Source organism: Mastacembelus armatus, chromosome 9 (genome assembly GCF_900324485.2).
Source record: "Mastacembelus armatus chromosome 9, fMasArm1.2, whole genome shotgun sequence".
Lineage (NCBI taxonomy): Eukaryota > Metazoa > Chordata > Actinopteri > Synbranchiformes > Mastacembelidae > Mastacembelus > Mastacembelus armatus.
Window position 1 is genome coordinate 23,666,238 of NC_046641.1, and position 13,506 is coordinate 23,679,743.

General features: G+C 39.4%; 1 protein-coding gene across 1 annotated transcript; it reads left to right on the plus strand.

Moving 5' to 3' along the window:
- Positions 1-328: 328 nt before the first annotated feature.
- cnot6l (CCR4-NOT transcription complex, subunit 6-like) lies at positions 329-13,040 on the plus strand. The gene is made up of 13 exons (XM_026321340.1): positions 329-430; positions 2,478-2,599; positions 3,368-3,554; positions 4,019-4,104; positions 4,282-4,371; positions 4,516-4,584; positions 5,698-5,855; positions 6,984-7,138; positions 7,378-7,529; positions 8,336-8,563; positions 9,019-9,221; positions 11,108-11,325; positions 12,284-13,040. The coding sequence occupies exons 2-13, from the start codon at positions 2,488-2,490 to the stop codon at positions 12,309-12,311; spliced, it is 1,686 nt and encodes a 561-aa protein (XP_026177125.1). The 5' UTR covers positions 329-430; positions 2,478-2,487; the 3' UTR covers positions 12,312-13,040.
- The last annotated feature ends 466 nt before the right edge of the window (positions 13,041-13,506 follow it).

Below are 13,506 nucleotides of genomic sequence, written 5' to 3' on the forward strand. Positions count from 1 at the left end.
AAGAGAGAAATTATCATAAACCGAACGAACAAATAAGTAAAATTCAAGGAAAGTGTCTTGATGGATTAAAGGTATGTAAAACTGATCTGAGGTTAAATTGAAGTTTGGTAACATTAATACAGAAAACGCTGTGTTAGATTTAGTATAGGAATCATTCCAACTGTGGACTTTTTCTAAACGCGTCTTATGTTTCATTATTATTATTATTATTATTATTATTATTATTATTATTATGCTGAAACAACCTGTGGCATGAGCGCGGCTAAAAACACGGAGGCGCGTGCTGTGTCGACGGGCACGAGCGGAAACAGCGTTTGTTGTTCTTCCTTCTGTTTCCGAGACATTCAGGGTCTAAACGGGTTCACCAGCCGCGTCTGCATGTCTCTACCAGTCCCCCCAGTAAATCGGCTTCTACTGCCTACGAATGAAGGTAATGACAGTTTTGATTTTGTGTTTAGTGTGTTCTTGGTGCACGCGGTCTAACCCAGGTTGGCCCGGGTTAAAACCGCACACTTAAAATCTCCTTCCATCTGTACGAACTCGGCTCCCCCGGTCCGTCTCGGTGCGCCCGGGAGGCGTGCGCCCTGCAGCCGCAGCTGAACAAATCCAGCGTCGGTGCTTCGAGCTCGCTGGACGGTCGAACAGTTTGCACCAGGTCTTGTCGCTATTTCATTACATCTAAATTTAGAGCCTCCCCTGGCAGACGCACACGGAGGGCGTGTTTACCTTGTTGTCAGGTGTGACAGCTGGTGAGCGGCTGCACCAACTTCTCCTGAACGGGCCCGTCCGTCTACATGACGCGCTTGGCACTTTTGACATTATAGCTATGTTTGGACACTCGCCTCAGCTGTTGGTGCAGCTGCGATCGCTGCATTTCCCCCATGTAGAAATAACAACAACAACAATAATAATATTCCTAACAGTTTACAGAGCAGCACATTCACGTTTCACCATCAGTCCCGGGTTATCTGACCCGGACCTCAGGGTTAAATGTTTATCAGCTCAGCCATGTGATGATGGAAACTTGAAGTGTCGTGCGTGTCTCCGTTTGGCTGTGATATGAACCGATGCCAACAGGCCCTGTGTCCGCCCGCAGCCGCTTACTTGTGACCCAGCAGTGTGTAAACAGGTTATGTAAGCCCTCTCCAAACTTGTTCACCCCCAGACGACCTGCACTGGTGGAAGTACTTAGATCACTACTGAAGTAAAAGCACCAATACTGCAATGTTCAAAAGTACTCCGTTACTGCTGAAGTACAGAAACTCCCATCAGCGAAATATAAACATTAAAAGTAAAAATACTAAATGTGTAGAAAATCATCACATGTGTGTATTAAATGCAGTAATACCTGAGCGCAGTAGCTGATCCAGGTGCAGCTTGTTTACTTTATATATGCAGTACATATATAATTATGTCCTTTAGAGACAGATGCTGATATTTTACAAAAAAGTCACTGGGTTCATCTAAAGAACTGTGGTGTATTTTACAAATATCAAATGTTTTAGTGTAAAATTAAATGTGCAAAGTGTCTGTCAAATGCATGTAGTGGATGAAAAACAGACAATACTCAAGTACAAGAGTCACAGACTTTCATACATACATGTCAAGTCATACATTATTAGATGTTCTGGTTACTTCTTTTAATACATGGAGTTATAATACTAGTAAATAATGTCATGCATGTACTATATGTCTGGGAGGTGTTGCTTTTAAAGAGCAGGGCTGTAGACAGGATCACTTCTAGTGAGGCCAAATTAGATCCAGATCCAGTTTTAGTTGAATATGGACGACAATCAAAGCAAATACATTTGTGTTGAAAGCTAAAATGTGTATGTTTCCAGTGGTTATTTCAAATACACAAAAACATTTTATGGTCAGTGGATATGGTCAGTTTGTTTTCCTGATATTCCCAGAATTTGACCCTGGAGGTCTAAAACAAGCTCCTTAAATCATGAGCTCATCTTACTGTTAATCACAGGATGTAGATGTTTGGCATCGGTGTCAAGTAGTTTTTATTAGTGTCTCAAACCTGTCCTACAGGTGCTTCCCCTGTGGTGTCAGGTGGGAAATTGCCTCCATAAACTGTGTGAGGCTGCCGACTCCACCAGCCAATTAAAACAGCAGACAGTCATTTTTTTTGGCTTTTTGTTTTTTTTTGTTTTTACATATATGTGATGATCTTACATGTAAGTGATCATTTGAGGAACAGGATATTAGTTGACCGTTCAATTTGCATATTGACAGAAAATTAATCGATTTTTAATTAAAATTTAAATATTTTGACTAAACATTTTGTGGTTGCAGCTTCTTCACTGTCATGATCTGCTTTCTCTGTTTTATATCACAGTAAATTGACTGTCTTGAGTTTTGTAATAATTTTATTATGATTTTGTCATTTACAATCAGGAAAATAATTGGTAAATTAATCAATAATTCTCTGAATTAAAACTAAAGCCTGTGTTCTCTTCGTTTTTCAGATTAACAGGTATGCCAAAGGAAAAATATGATCCTCCAGATCCCCGCAGATGTTACACCATCATGTCAGCTGAGGAGGTGGCCAGTGGAAAGAAGTCTCACTGGGCCGAGCTCGAGATATCTGGTCAGTCCACCTCCCTCTGGGGTTACTTCCATTAAAAACGCCCGGCTAAGCTTTGAAAGCTCAGGTGTAAATCTGTAGCCACATGACAGAAGTAAAACCCAGCAGAGCCCCGGGACTGAAAATCACCTCCATAAATCTGAGAAGATTAAGAAAAAAGTGGAGCAGATGAAACTATTAAAACTGACAGAAATATTTTTTTAAGTCAAGATCCAGACACAGCCAGGACAGTGTGTGTCAGGAAAGGTCTGGCAGGCCTCATACTGATATGTCAGTGCTGTGAGTGTATTTTATATACTGTTTGTTTTGTATCTGTGTGTAAATTGATAGATGTTTAGTGTTCAGTGAAAACTAATCAATTTATCAGCAAAATTCTTTTGTTTTTTAGGAAATAAAGGATAAATATTTTCTGACTTTCTATAATCCAAACAGTCATTAGTAAAAGTAATCATACATTTCAGCCCTGGTGAAAGATGCTGTTGTTTAAAAGACGTCTAAGTGCATTTGAATTCAAAACCTCAGACGTCACCTGACAAGTTTCTGAACTGAATGAATGTGAAACTGCAAACTTAATAATCAACATAAGACCAGGTCTGTTGTAGTTTCTTTACATTACATCACATTATTTTGAAGGGAAACAGATATTTTTGGCTAAATCGTTAGCCCTAATCACTTTGGTTGACTGGTTTGATGCCTCATAGAGCTGAGATATAAACTCAGTGTCTCTCAGACCAGATTAGAAAGTGATGTCTGTGTGTTCGGTTTGAGCAGGCAGGGTGAGGAGTCTGAGCAGCTCATTATGGACACTCACCCACCTGACGGCGCTGCACATCAACGACAACAACCTGACCCGCATCCCGCCAGACATCGCCAAGCTGCCCAACCTGGTCTACCTGAACCTGTCGTCCAATAAGCTCCGTAGCCTGCCTGCCGAACTGGGCAACATGGTCTCTCTCAGGTACGCCACCTGTTGGGCAAAACGGAGAAGTCATTTGTACAAAGCCTTCACTCACTTAATGGATATTCCGTTCTGAAAAACAATATGTTCCTTTTGATTTATTTATAATCAAAGGATTATGTCTCAAGCAATCCAAAATCCTGGAAGAATGAATAAAACACACATGAAAGTGGAAGAAAGAGGGCGATTGTGAAGCGTGGGTGAGAAGAGTTATCCCACAGGGCTCAGAAAAGCGTCACACCTCAAAACCGACAGGCAGATAAAAGTGTGGATGATGAGCAAAGACACTTTTTGACTGGGAGACTTAACTGAAGTGACAACAAAGTGCAGAGTGGCAGAAAATGTTGTGACACCAGTGAAAATGCATCAGTGACAGAGAATTCCCAGGCTGTTAGAGAAACTATGTGAAAGAAGGAAAAGATTCAGACAAAGAAATACTGATATTTTTGTTCCATTTCCTGTAGGGAATTGCTTTTAAACAACAATCTTTTACGAGTTCTGCCTTATGAACTTGGGAGGCTATTCCAGTTACAAACCCTGGGGCTAAAAGGTGAGTCTGTCTGTTATTTCCATTACTCTGAATTTACATTAATACAATCTTCCAAGTTAAATTCTGACAGTTTATTATTACCCATGTCCACTAAATTCAAGCTAATTCTTGTTGAAACTACAGAAAAAAGTAGCAGTTGAACTAATATATAGTCTTTTTCATATGGCTGCTTTGCAGGAAACCCTTTGTCCCAAGACATCCTCAATCTGTACCAGGAGCCAGACGGAACCAGAAAGCTTTTGAACTACATGCTCGACAATCTAGCAGGTAAATGGCTCGGCCTCTTCACACTTTAACAGAGCTCATGCATATTTAACCTGCAGTTTATTATAAACCTGAGCACTGTAGGTATATCATAGCAGATATACCATTGTTTTCCTCCCCCTCGCTTTCCCCGTGCCCTGTTTCCAGTGCACCCAGAGCAGCTCCCCCAAAGACCATGGATCACTCTGAAAGAGCGAGACCAAATGATCCCCACAGGTAAGACGAGGGGGAAGTTGCACCTTCAACTTCCTGTCCGAGTAAATGTGTTTGTACATTTGTAGGAGAGTAACAAGTACAATATTTGCCTCTGAAATACAATAGAGTGGAAGTGGCATAAAGTGAAACCACTCAAGTACTAGTTAAGTCAAACTGTAATTAAAGTGGAATTGTGGCTTTTAGATCTAATTATCTGAGACACTTTTTCGATTTCCATCCCAGGAAAACTGTGGGTACTAATTACCTTCTTTTGCTGATTGGCACCTTAAATGTAAATTGTTTTCTAAACCTCCCAAGAAAAACTTTATGCACCATGAGATTTCCTGCTGAAATCATTTAAATTCAACTCGTGGCTGACAAGTCACACTGAGAATCACCACACTAAACAGACAAAAGCCTCCATTATTGGTGCTGAAGTGATTTTGTCTTTGAGTCTAAATCACAGACCAGAACAGGTTGGTAAACAGGAAAGCACTGTGTTTAGTAATGTAATCCTTAGTGGATATTTAGTCTGGATGGTTTTTCCCTGCTGCCCTGGTCAACAGCCTTAAATGCTGACTGTCACCAAACGAAAGAGAAGAAGAAAAAAGGTGCATAGAACAAAAAACTAAACCATGAAGTAGTAACCTAAGAGGCTTGTCAACAACTCATGTCATTGTTTATTTATAGAGCACACAATGGCAACTAAAATATGAAGACTGCAGTTCTAGTTTCTTGATCCAACATTTGGGAGAGTTGGAGCCCAAAAAATGGCAACTATACTAAAGAACAGGCAGTGGAGCATTTGTTAAATAAATCAAAGCTTTTGAATTCCTCCTCTCAGCTGCACTCATTTTATTCTAAGTGTTAAGACTCCTGTCCAGTCTCATCCACCAAAAATGAAATGTTTGTTAATAACTTTTTAAACATCTACATTTTAATAACTGCAATTATCTGCAAATAAATAATCTGCACAATGACAAATGCAGATTCATGTAGATTTGTTTTCTAAAACTCAGATGTATTGGGCAGCAAACACTAGAGGAACACAAATAAAACTAAAACTGTAATAATCATTTAGTATTTTTCACGCTATCTCCAACCAGTTGTTCCCAAACGTCTCTTCTCCTGCAGCTGTGTTCACGGTGATGTGCTACAACGTGCTGTGTGACAAGTACGCCACACGACAGCTGTACGGCTACTGCCCATCCTGGGCCCTCAACTGGGAGTACCGGAAGAAAGGGATCATGGAGGAAATCACCAACTGTGACGCTGACATCATCAGCCTGCAGGTAAACAAAGAGCCTCTTTTAAGCTGAAGCAGATGTTGCATCGGTTTCCACAAATCATATCGGTGGTTTGTCATATCTTTGCTGCAAAGCATTTTGAGATTCATACTGATTCAAAATCATCTCGACAGAGTCGGAAATTGTTGGGATTATTTTGTGCAGAGGTGGAATATTTTTGAGATTTGGTGCATTTGATGATGACATGTCACAACCCTGCTTCCTCTCTCTGAGTTTTGGCCAGAGTCTAAACAGGTCTGAGAGTCTGTAGCCAAGCTAGTGGAATCGGTAACTAATTTTGCATTAATCCATCTGGTAGATGTTGAGATAAACAAACTTTACCTGATGCTGATGCTACAGAAAAAGTCAGAGGCTCGCCAATGTCATTAGAATTTATCCCCTGGTGACTACAAACGTCTATAAAATTTGATGGGGATCAGATTTTTCATTCTGGTGGGAGGACTGGCTGACCAATATTATTGTGCCTAGAGCATGGCTAAAAATCAATGTGTCACTGGACCCAGACACCTTTGAGATTAGACTGTTCAGCCTGAGTCAGGATCTGAAATAAAGACTAAATTAAATAAGCAAATAAACACAACTAGAATCTACCTGTTTTTCTCTGCATGGATGCAACTGCTCTTCAACACAGCAAAGTTGGATTACTTATTAAATGTCTTTCATTTAAGTTGCAGTTTTTATGGAAGGAAGCTAAAGTATATTTATTTTGCATTACATTGAAAGTGCCTTATTCATCATTTGTATGTGTATTCATGGGCATTTTAGCAAAATCTGCACTGGTCATGGAAAGGATTTATTTTCTGAAGGGTGAGAGTTCCTGTAAATCTGGAGACCTAATAGAAAATCAGACAAATCTGCTAAGTGTCTGAATATATTTAATGCCTTCGCCTACATGGGCTTGGACATAACCTTAAATCCATTTTTGAAATGCAAGGCTACAAAAAAAAAAAGAGAAATAAAGCTGAAAAGTATCCATTAAAAGCCTGTTGATGTTTTCGTAATATAAACTCATCTATGGGAAAATCAGCTTCATCTGGATCAGGGAACCTGCAGCCCTGCTCTTAAAACCATGTCAGCATTTTGATGACATTTCTTGTCATGCGTGTGTCACAGGAGGTGGAGACAGAGCAGTATTACGCCTTGTTTCTGGAAACGCTAAAAGAGCGCGGCTATGATGGATACTTCTGTCCGAAGTCTCGTGCCAAACTGGTTTCAGAACAGGAGAGGAAACATGTGGACGGCTGCGCAGTGTTCTTCAAGACTGAAAAGTGAGTTTAAGAGCTTTACTTTTTTACTTTTCTGAACATGCTTTTTAAAAAACATTTATGTATCTGAGAGCATGTAGGGTTTTGTATAGAATGTTTCCTGTTTGAACAGACGAATATTTAGCAAGGTGGAGATTCATGGACAACGTTAAACAGGAACATATATACATCTGCGAATTTGAGTGTAGGTTCTTTTGAGTTCCCCATAGATATTTATATGTTCCTCTGTGATGTTTCTGCAGGTTTACCTTGGTCCAGAAACACACTGTGGAGTTCAACCAGGTGGCTATGGCCAATTCTGAGGGCTCAGAGGTGATGCTGAACAGAGTGATGACCAAAGACAACATCGGAGTGGCCGTTCTGCTTGAAGTCAACAAGGAAATGTTCTCTGGGGGTGAGAAAAGTCACACTATGAGCCATCTTAACATCCTTATCCAAAACTGTGCATTTAATATTAATATGATTTATTTCAGGCTCCTATGAGCACAACGTTCGCCTAGTCAGCTAGTAAACAACAATCCAAATGTCATATCTGACAAATCCAAAAACATTTAAGGAAAAGACTGCAGTAGCATTTATTGACACCAGGTGCCACTATTCATTTGATTAGGTTGTGTGGGATTTCTGAAAGAAAAAAAAGAAGTCTATAGTATGTTTCCTGCTCAGTTGGCGTCTGTTTCAGCTTTCTGCTGTGATTCAGCTATATAATCAGTTTTCATGAGCTCACTGATTCAGCTTAGCACTGAGCAACATGCAGGACAGTTTTGCTTTGAGTATTGGAGTATTGGTGAAGTACACGTACAGTACAATTTCCCTATTTGTGGTTGCTTTATGTCTTTTTACTCACATTATGTAAACCCTATCTTCCTTCTAGTTATTTCGTTTTAGTCAGTATTACCTCAGCACCTCTCAGTTTTTAAGTTGCACCACAGCTCTGTGCCTTTCTGTAATGAAGCAAAACCATGTTCAGCTTATTGTGGGGATTTTTCATTCTTACTTTTGTTTCTGGGGTTTCAGGTTTTAACAATTAACAGTAATTCCTTTTCCATCGTTTTTGCTATAACAGCTTTATTTCTTCAACCTTTCACTTCTGATCGCTGTGTAATATTACTGAACTTCATTTACGTTCACCTTTTAATTTTCACTGCTTTTCTGACTGCATATCAGGAGCATAATGCTGTTTTTCCTCTTTGTATTGAGGCATGAAGCCACCACAGGAGAGGCAACTGATCCTGGTGGCTAATGCCCACATGCACTGGGACCCCGAGTACTCAGACGTCAAGTTGATCCAAACCATGATGTTCCTTTCGGAGCTGAAGAGCATTGCTGAGAGGGCCTCGGGCTCCATGGCGACCGGCTCGCCGACCTCCGACCCGTCGTCCATCCCCATCGTTCTGTGTGCTGACCTCAACTCGCTGCCTGACTCTGGTAGGACAGTCTCACTATACAGGAAGAGCTTCAAACAGTCAGTCCCTTTGTCTTCTTCAGCTCATGTCGATGCAGCTTTTTTTTTGTGTGTGTGTTTAAGGAATCACTGCCGGGCGATGAGGCAAACCAACAGGCTTGCCAGAGAACTCTAAAATTTTCACAATGAAGACAACAAATTCAAGTTAATGAAACAAATTCACTATAAATGTTTGATACATATTTGTCAAATAATGTTAATTACACAGTCTCCTGAGTTAATAAGCTGTTTAGTTGCTTCAGTGAACCTACCGATTTCAGTTTTCCTTACACGGTACAGCTGCAAGTGTTGGACACTATACATTGTAATCAGGGGGGAGAAAAACAGATTTTGGGGTTTTTATAAATTAAGAGGAATCTTCTCGATAAAAGTGGTGCAGCTTTGGAATAATATTTTACTTTTACTTTGTATGATGCAGGTGTGGTGGAATATCTGAGCAACGGAGGAGTGGCCGAGAACCACAAGGACTTCAAGGAGCTACGTTACAACGAATGTCTGACCAACTTCAGCTGCAACGGAAAGAACGGCAACACAGACGGAAGCATCACACACAGCTTCCAGCTGAAGAGCGCCTACGACAGTAATCTGATGCCTTACACCAACTACACATACGACTTCAAGGTAGAAACCTCCTCTGTGTTGCAAGACTTTAAGACAAGCATTGCACATGATGTCCACGATGTTACTGTGCAATTAACACATTATAGTCCTCTTATTATGAGAGAAACTAGAGTTGTGAGAGTTCAGTGCAGCTCTCTGGAAAAAAAGCTGTTCTTAAGTCTGGAGGTTTGCCGTTTTGCACACCAGTGCTAAGGGTCAAAGTGGGTGAGAAGTATGTGCCAAGTCTAACTGTCTGTGGGCGACGGGAGAGTCTTTAGACCTTAATCCACACACACAGAGTGCTACTACGGCCCAGATCTAGCAGTTTGGGACAACAGTGTTAAATGCAGAGTTGCAGTTGATAAATAGCTTTCTCACATGGGTCATATGTGCGAGTGCTGTGTAGAGGGCAAAAATGAATGGAAACCAGTGGACACTTGGAGTTAAAGTTAAGAAAATACATTCAAATTTGTAAAACTGCATGAATGAAAATGTTTTTTATATATATAACTGAGGTAAAACACTATAAATTGTCTGCGCAGCAGAACGATGATCTAGCAAATGTGTTATCACAGCCATAAGGTAAAGTCATGTATGTGGAACGTTTTTTTTATCGTGACTATTTTTGTCGTGGGCGATCCTAGTGGGAATGGAAAACCCTGAACACTGCTGCGTCAGAGGTATTTATTACTTATCCCAGCTCAAAGCCTTTTGATGCGTTGGTGGAATATTTGCCTGTATTTGATCTGCACTTACTTTAAAATTTGTGTTGTTTTTTTTAACCTGGTTCCAAATGAGTCATGCAGATCACATTGGTGATTTTTTTCACTCCTGGTTTTTGTATTTGTACCAACGAACTTATCACCAGATCTGTTGATTAATTAATAGTGAGGGAATGAAATGAGTCACACTCATTAATGTGGAATCCAGTTTCCTACAAACAAATGTCAAAATGAACACTTCCTGTCATCATTTCCCGTTTCACAGCTGACAACCATAAAACTACCCATCTTAGATGATAAATATTGTAGTTGCAGAATAATGATCCATTTTAGATTACCAAGTCCAAACCATTTTGTTATTTGACAAAAAAGTCCACCTGCTCGGCTCAGTTTTTATTTTTCAGGCCAAACTCAGTATGAGGCTCAAAAACCTGATCATTTTATCAAACAGGTTCTTCCTCAGGTGTTTCCAGTATACATGCTTTTTATGATTTGTTCTGTGGTTAGATTTTATGTTGCATTAGTATTATGTTTCATATTGGTAGATTATCATTATTATCATTATCATAAGTAGCATTTTCATGTTGAACACATGTTGAGTTGGAGCTAATTGGAACAACCTTACATACTGTTGAAAAGTTTCTAAGAATGAATCCTATTAAATGTCAAGGTAACACATTTATGTGCACAATCTTTATCTGCAAACCAACTAGTGACGACAGTTGTTAAATAAATATAGTGCAGTTAGTGCATTCCCTCTGAAATGTAGTAGATTAGAAGTATAATGTACCACAAAAAGTTAACACTCAAGTGAAGCACAAGTACCTTAAAATTGTACTTCAGTATAATACGTGAGTATCTACAGTGGGTACGGAAAGTATTCAGACCCCTTTAAATTTTTCACTCTTTGTGTCATTGCAGCCATTTGCCAAAATCAAAAAAGTTCATTTTATTTCTCATTAATGTACACTCAGCACCCCATCTTGACAGAAAAAAACAGAAATGTAGAAATTTTTGCAAATTTATTAAAAAAGAAAAACTGAAATATCACATGGTCATAGCTAACCCAATTCTCAACTCAAGGCTAGAGACTAATCTTAGAGAGAGTCTTTGTCACAACTCAAAACATATTAAAGCTGGAGCCCGCGCCTAACTTAATATCATAGGATGTGTTTTTGTCCACAGGGTGTGATAGACTACATCTTCTTCTCCAAGACCCACATGAGTGTCCTGGGCCTGCTGGGACCGCTGGACAGCCAGTGGCTCATTGACAACAACATCACCGGCTGCCCCCACCCCCACATCCCCTCGGACCACTTCTCCCTGCTGGCCCAGCTGGAGCTGCATCCTCCCCTGCCTCACCCGCTCAACCCCCTCAACGGGCTCCACCTGACAGTCCACAGGTAGTGCAGCCTGAGAGCCCCACCCTTCTTACCAGACCGCCCCCTCCAGCTTTATACAGGACCCTGTACAGTTTACTGATCATGATCACCCCAAACGCTAAGGCACACCTAACCAGAAGGAGTGAAGTATTCGCCATGTTCAGTGCTCCTTTTTGTGTTTTTGCACACACTGTAAATGTTTTTTGTTTAATTTCATTTTTTTCTTTTCCCCCCGTTGAAAAAGATTGATACCAAATGTCGGGCTTGAATTCGGATGAATTTGCTATTATAGCCTCAGATGCTTTTCTTTTTTGCATCTCAGATATGACCATCATGCTACAACAACAAATCTTCACTCCCTAAATTAAGGGGTTTTCTTTTAAGTTTAATCTACACAGTGTCAAGCAGATTAGCTGAATTTCATCTGAAATTCTTTTCTCATTTCACACAGCTGTGAAATAACATTTTTAGAGTTAAAAACAACACAATATTCATGTTGCTCCACAACATATATGTTGTGTTAAAAGTTAGCCTGTAGATCTGGAACCTGCTATCACTCACAGATTAATTAACATGTATTTTAATAAGAGCAGCAACACTACAAACAACTGAAAATAACTATCATACAAAGGTGAAAGGTTTGTTCAGATCAGTAATTTTTGTAAGCACCGGTACATATTTTAAATTCTCTACCAAAATACTTTAATTACACGTGAGAAAATACAGTTTTTAAGGCTACGAAGTATTATTTGGGTGTTTTTAAGAGGAATGTCACTGTAATTACTAAAGTGCTGTGTTTCAGTTGGGATCTAATTTGAGGTCACTTCACGTCACAGCTGTGTGTTATGAGTCTTTCATCACATAACACCAGTGTTAATATGGATGTATTATGTGAGGAGGCTCTCAGATTAACTCCTGGTTTGTGGAAAATAATGGATAATCTCTGATATTGTACTTCTTTTCAACTTTCTCTCTGCAGTTTCAAAGAAGCCACTATGAAGGAATAAAACAATTCAGGCCAAATGAGTTCTCAAATCCCAACGTTTTGTCAGCACTGTAACCAAAATACCCCCCCACAAACTTTTGACTTAAAGAGTCCTGAAAAATATTTACATTACATAATCCTGTTACTGACTGTACTTGACACTATAGATTGTGAGGTTTTGATGTAATGCTTTTCAACCCCTACAGTCTTAGAAGAGTATTGTCCTGTTTCTCATCCCAGCTGGCCCCAGAATGAGTGGCTTATGCTCTGTCAGTAATAAGATAATATTTATTTATTGGTGCAAAAAGAATCTGCTAATGATTCAACACAAGGGGCTAAATGTATTTACTACAGGCACTGTGAAATTGGTTGTTGCAGCCTCTTAATGCTAGATTTCTGTAGATTCTAACCTTTGTGTATTTGTCAGATAATTAGCTGTAACAGCCCTTACAGAAACTCAGTTGTACCTCAGGGCTATGCTATGCATCCAGCAGTACCTCTCAAACTAGGGACTCTCAGTCACAATGTATTAGCAAAACCAAACAGGAAGCTATTGTTCTGAAAATACTTTATAGACAGGTAATGTATGTACTTACATACAACTATATAGTTGTTGTCAATGTATTAAGTTCTACATCTGTCCATTTATAATAGAACTACTACTGCACTTTCACTCCAATCCCAAAAATAATAACTTTGGAGATTTGTCTGATTTTTTTTTTTTTTTTTTTTTTTTTTTTTAAGTCATCAGAAGGCACAAAAATGATTCAGATGAACTTGAGTTCAAGTTTAGACTGAAGCAGGAATCGACAGTACGATTGATTGCAGGGGTAGGACTGGGTACCAACACTAGCGCCAATATTACATGCACCAGTTTTCAGTACCGATACAAAAAGTAAACATTTTTATGTCAATATCAAGTTTTTTAAAAATTAAGTAGTATTTTGCACTACAGAAGAGCCAAACCTATCAAGTGTTTGTCATCTAAACCAGTGGTTCCAACACACTCGTAGGTAGAGGTCTAAATTATTTTTATATTTGAGTTTTTCCTGTTTGCTTTTTTTCTTAATGTACAGTTAGTATTGCACGGGAGTTTTAAATTCTAGTAAGAGAAACTTCACTTTGCAGAAAAGGCACTGGTCTTAATACAATTATCCATATGGCTCCTTTTAGAATAATATTCAGCTAAAAACTGGCAAAATTGACTTTCATTTAAA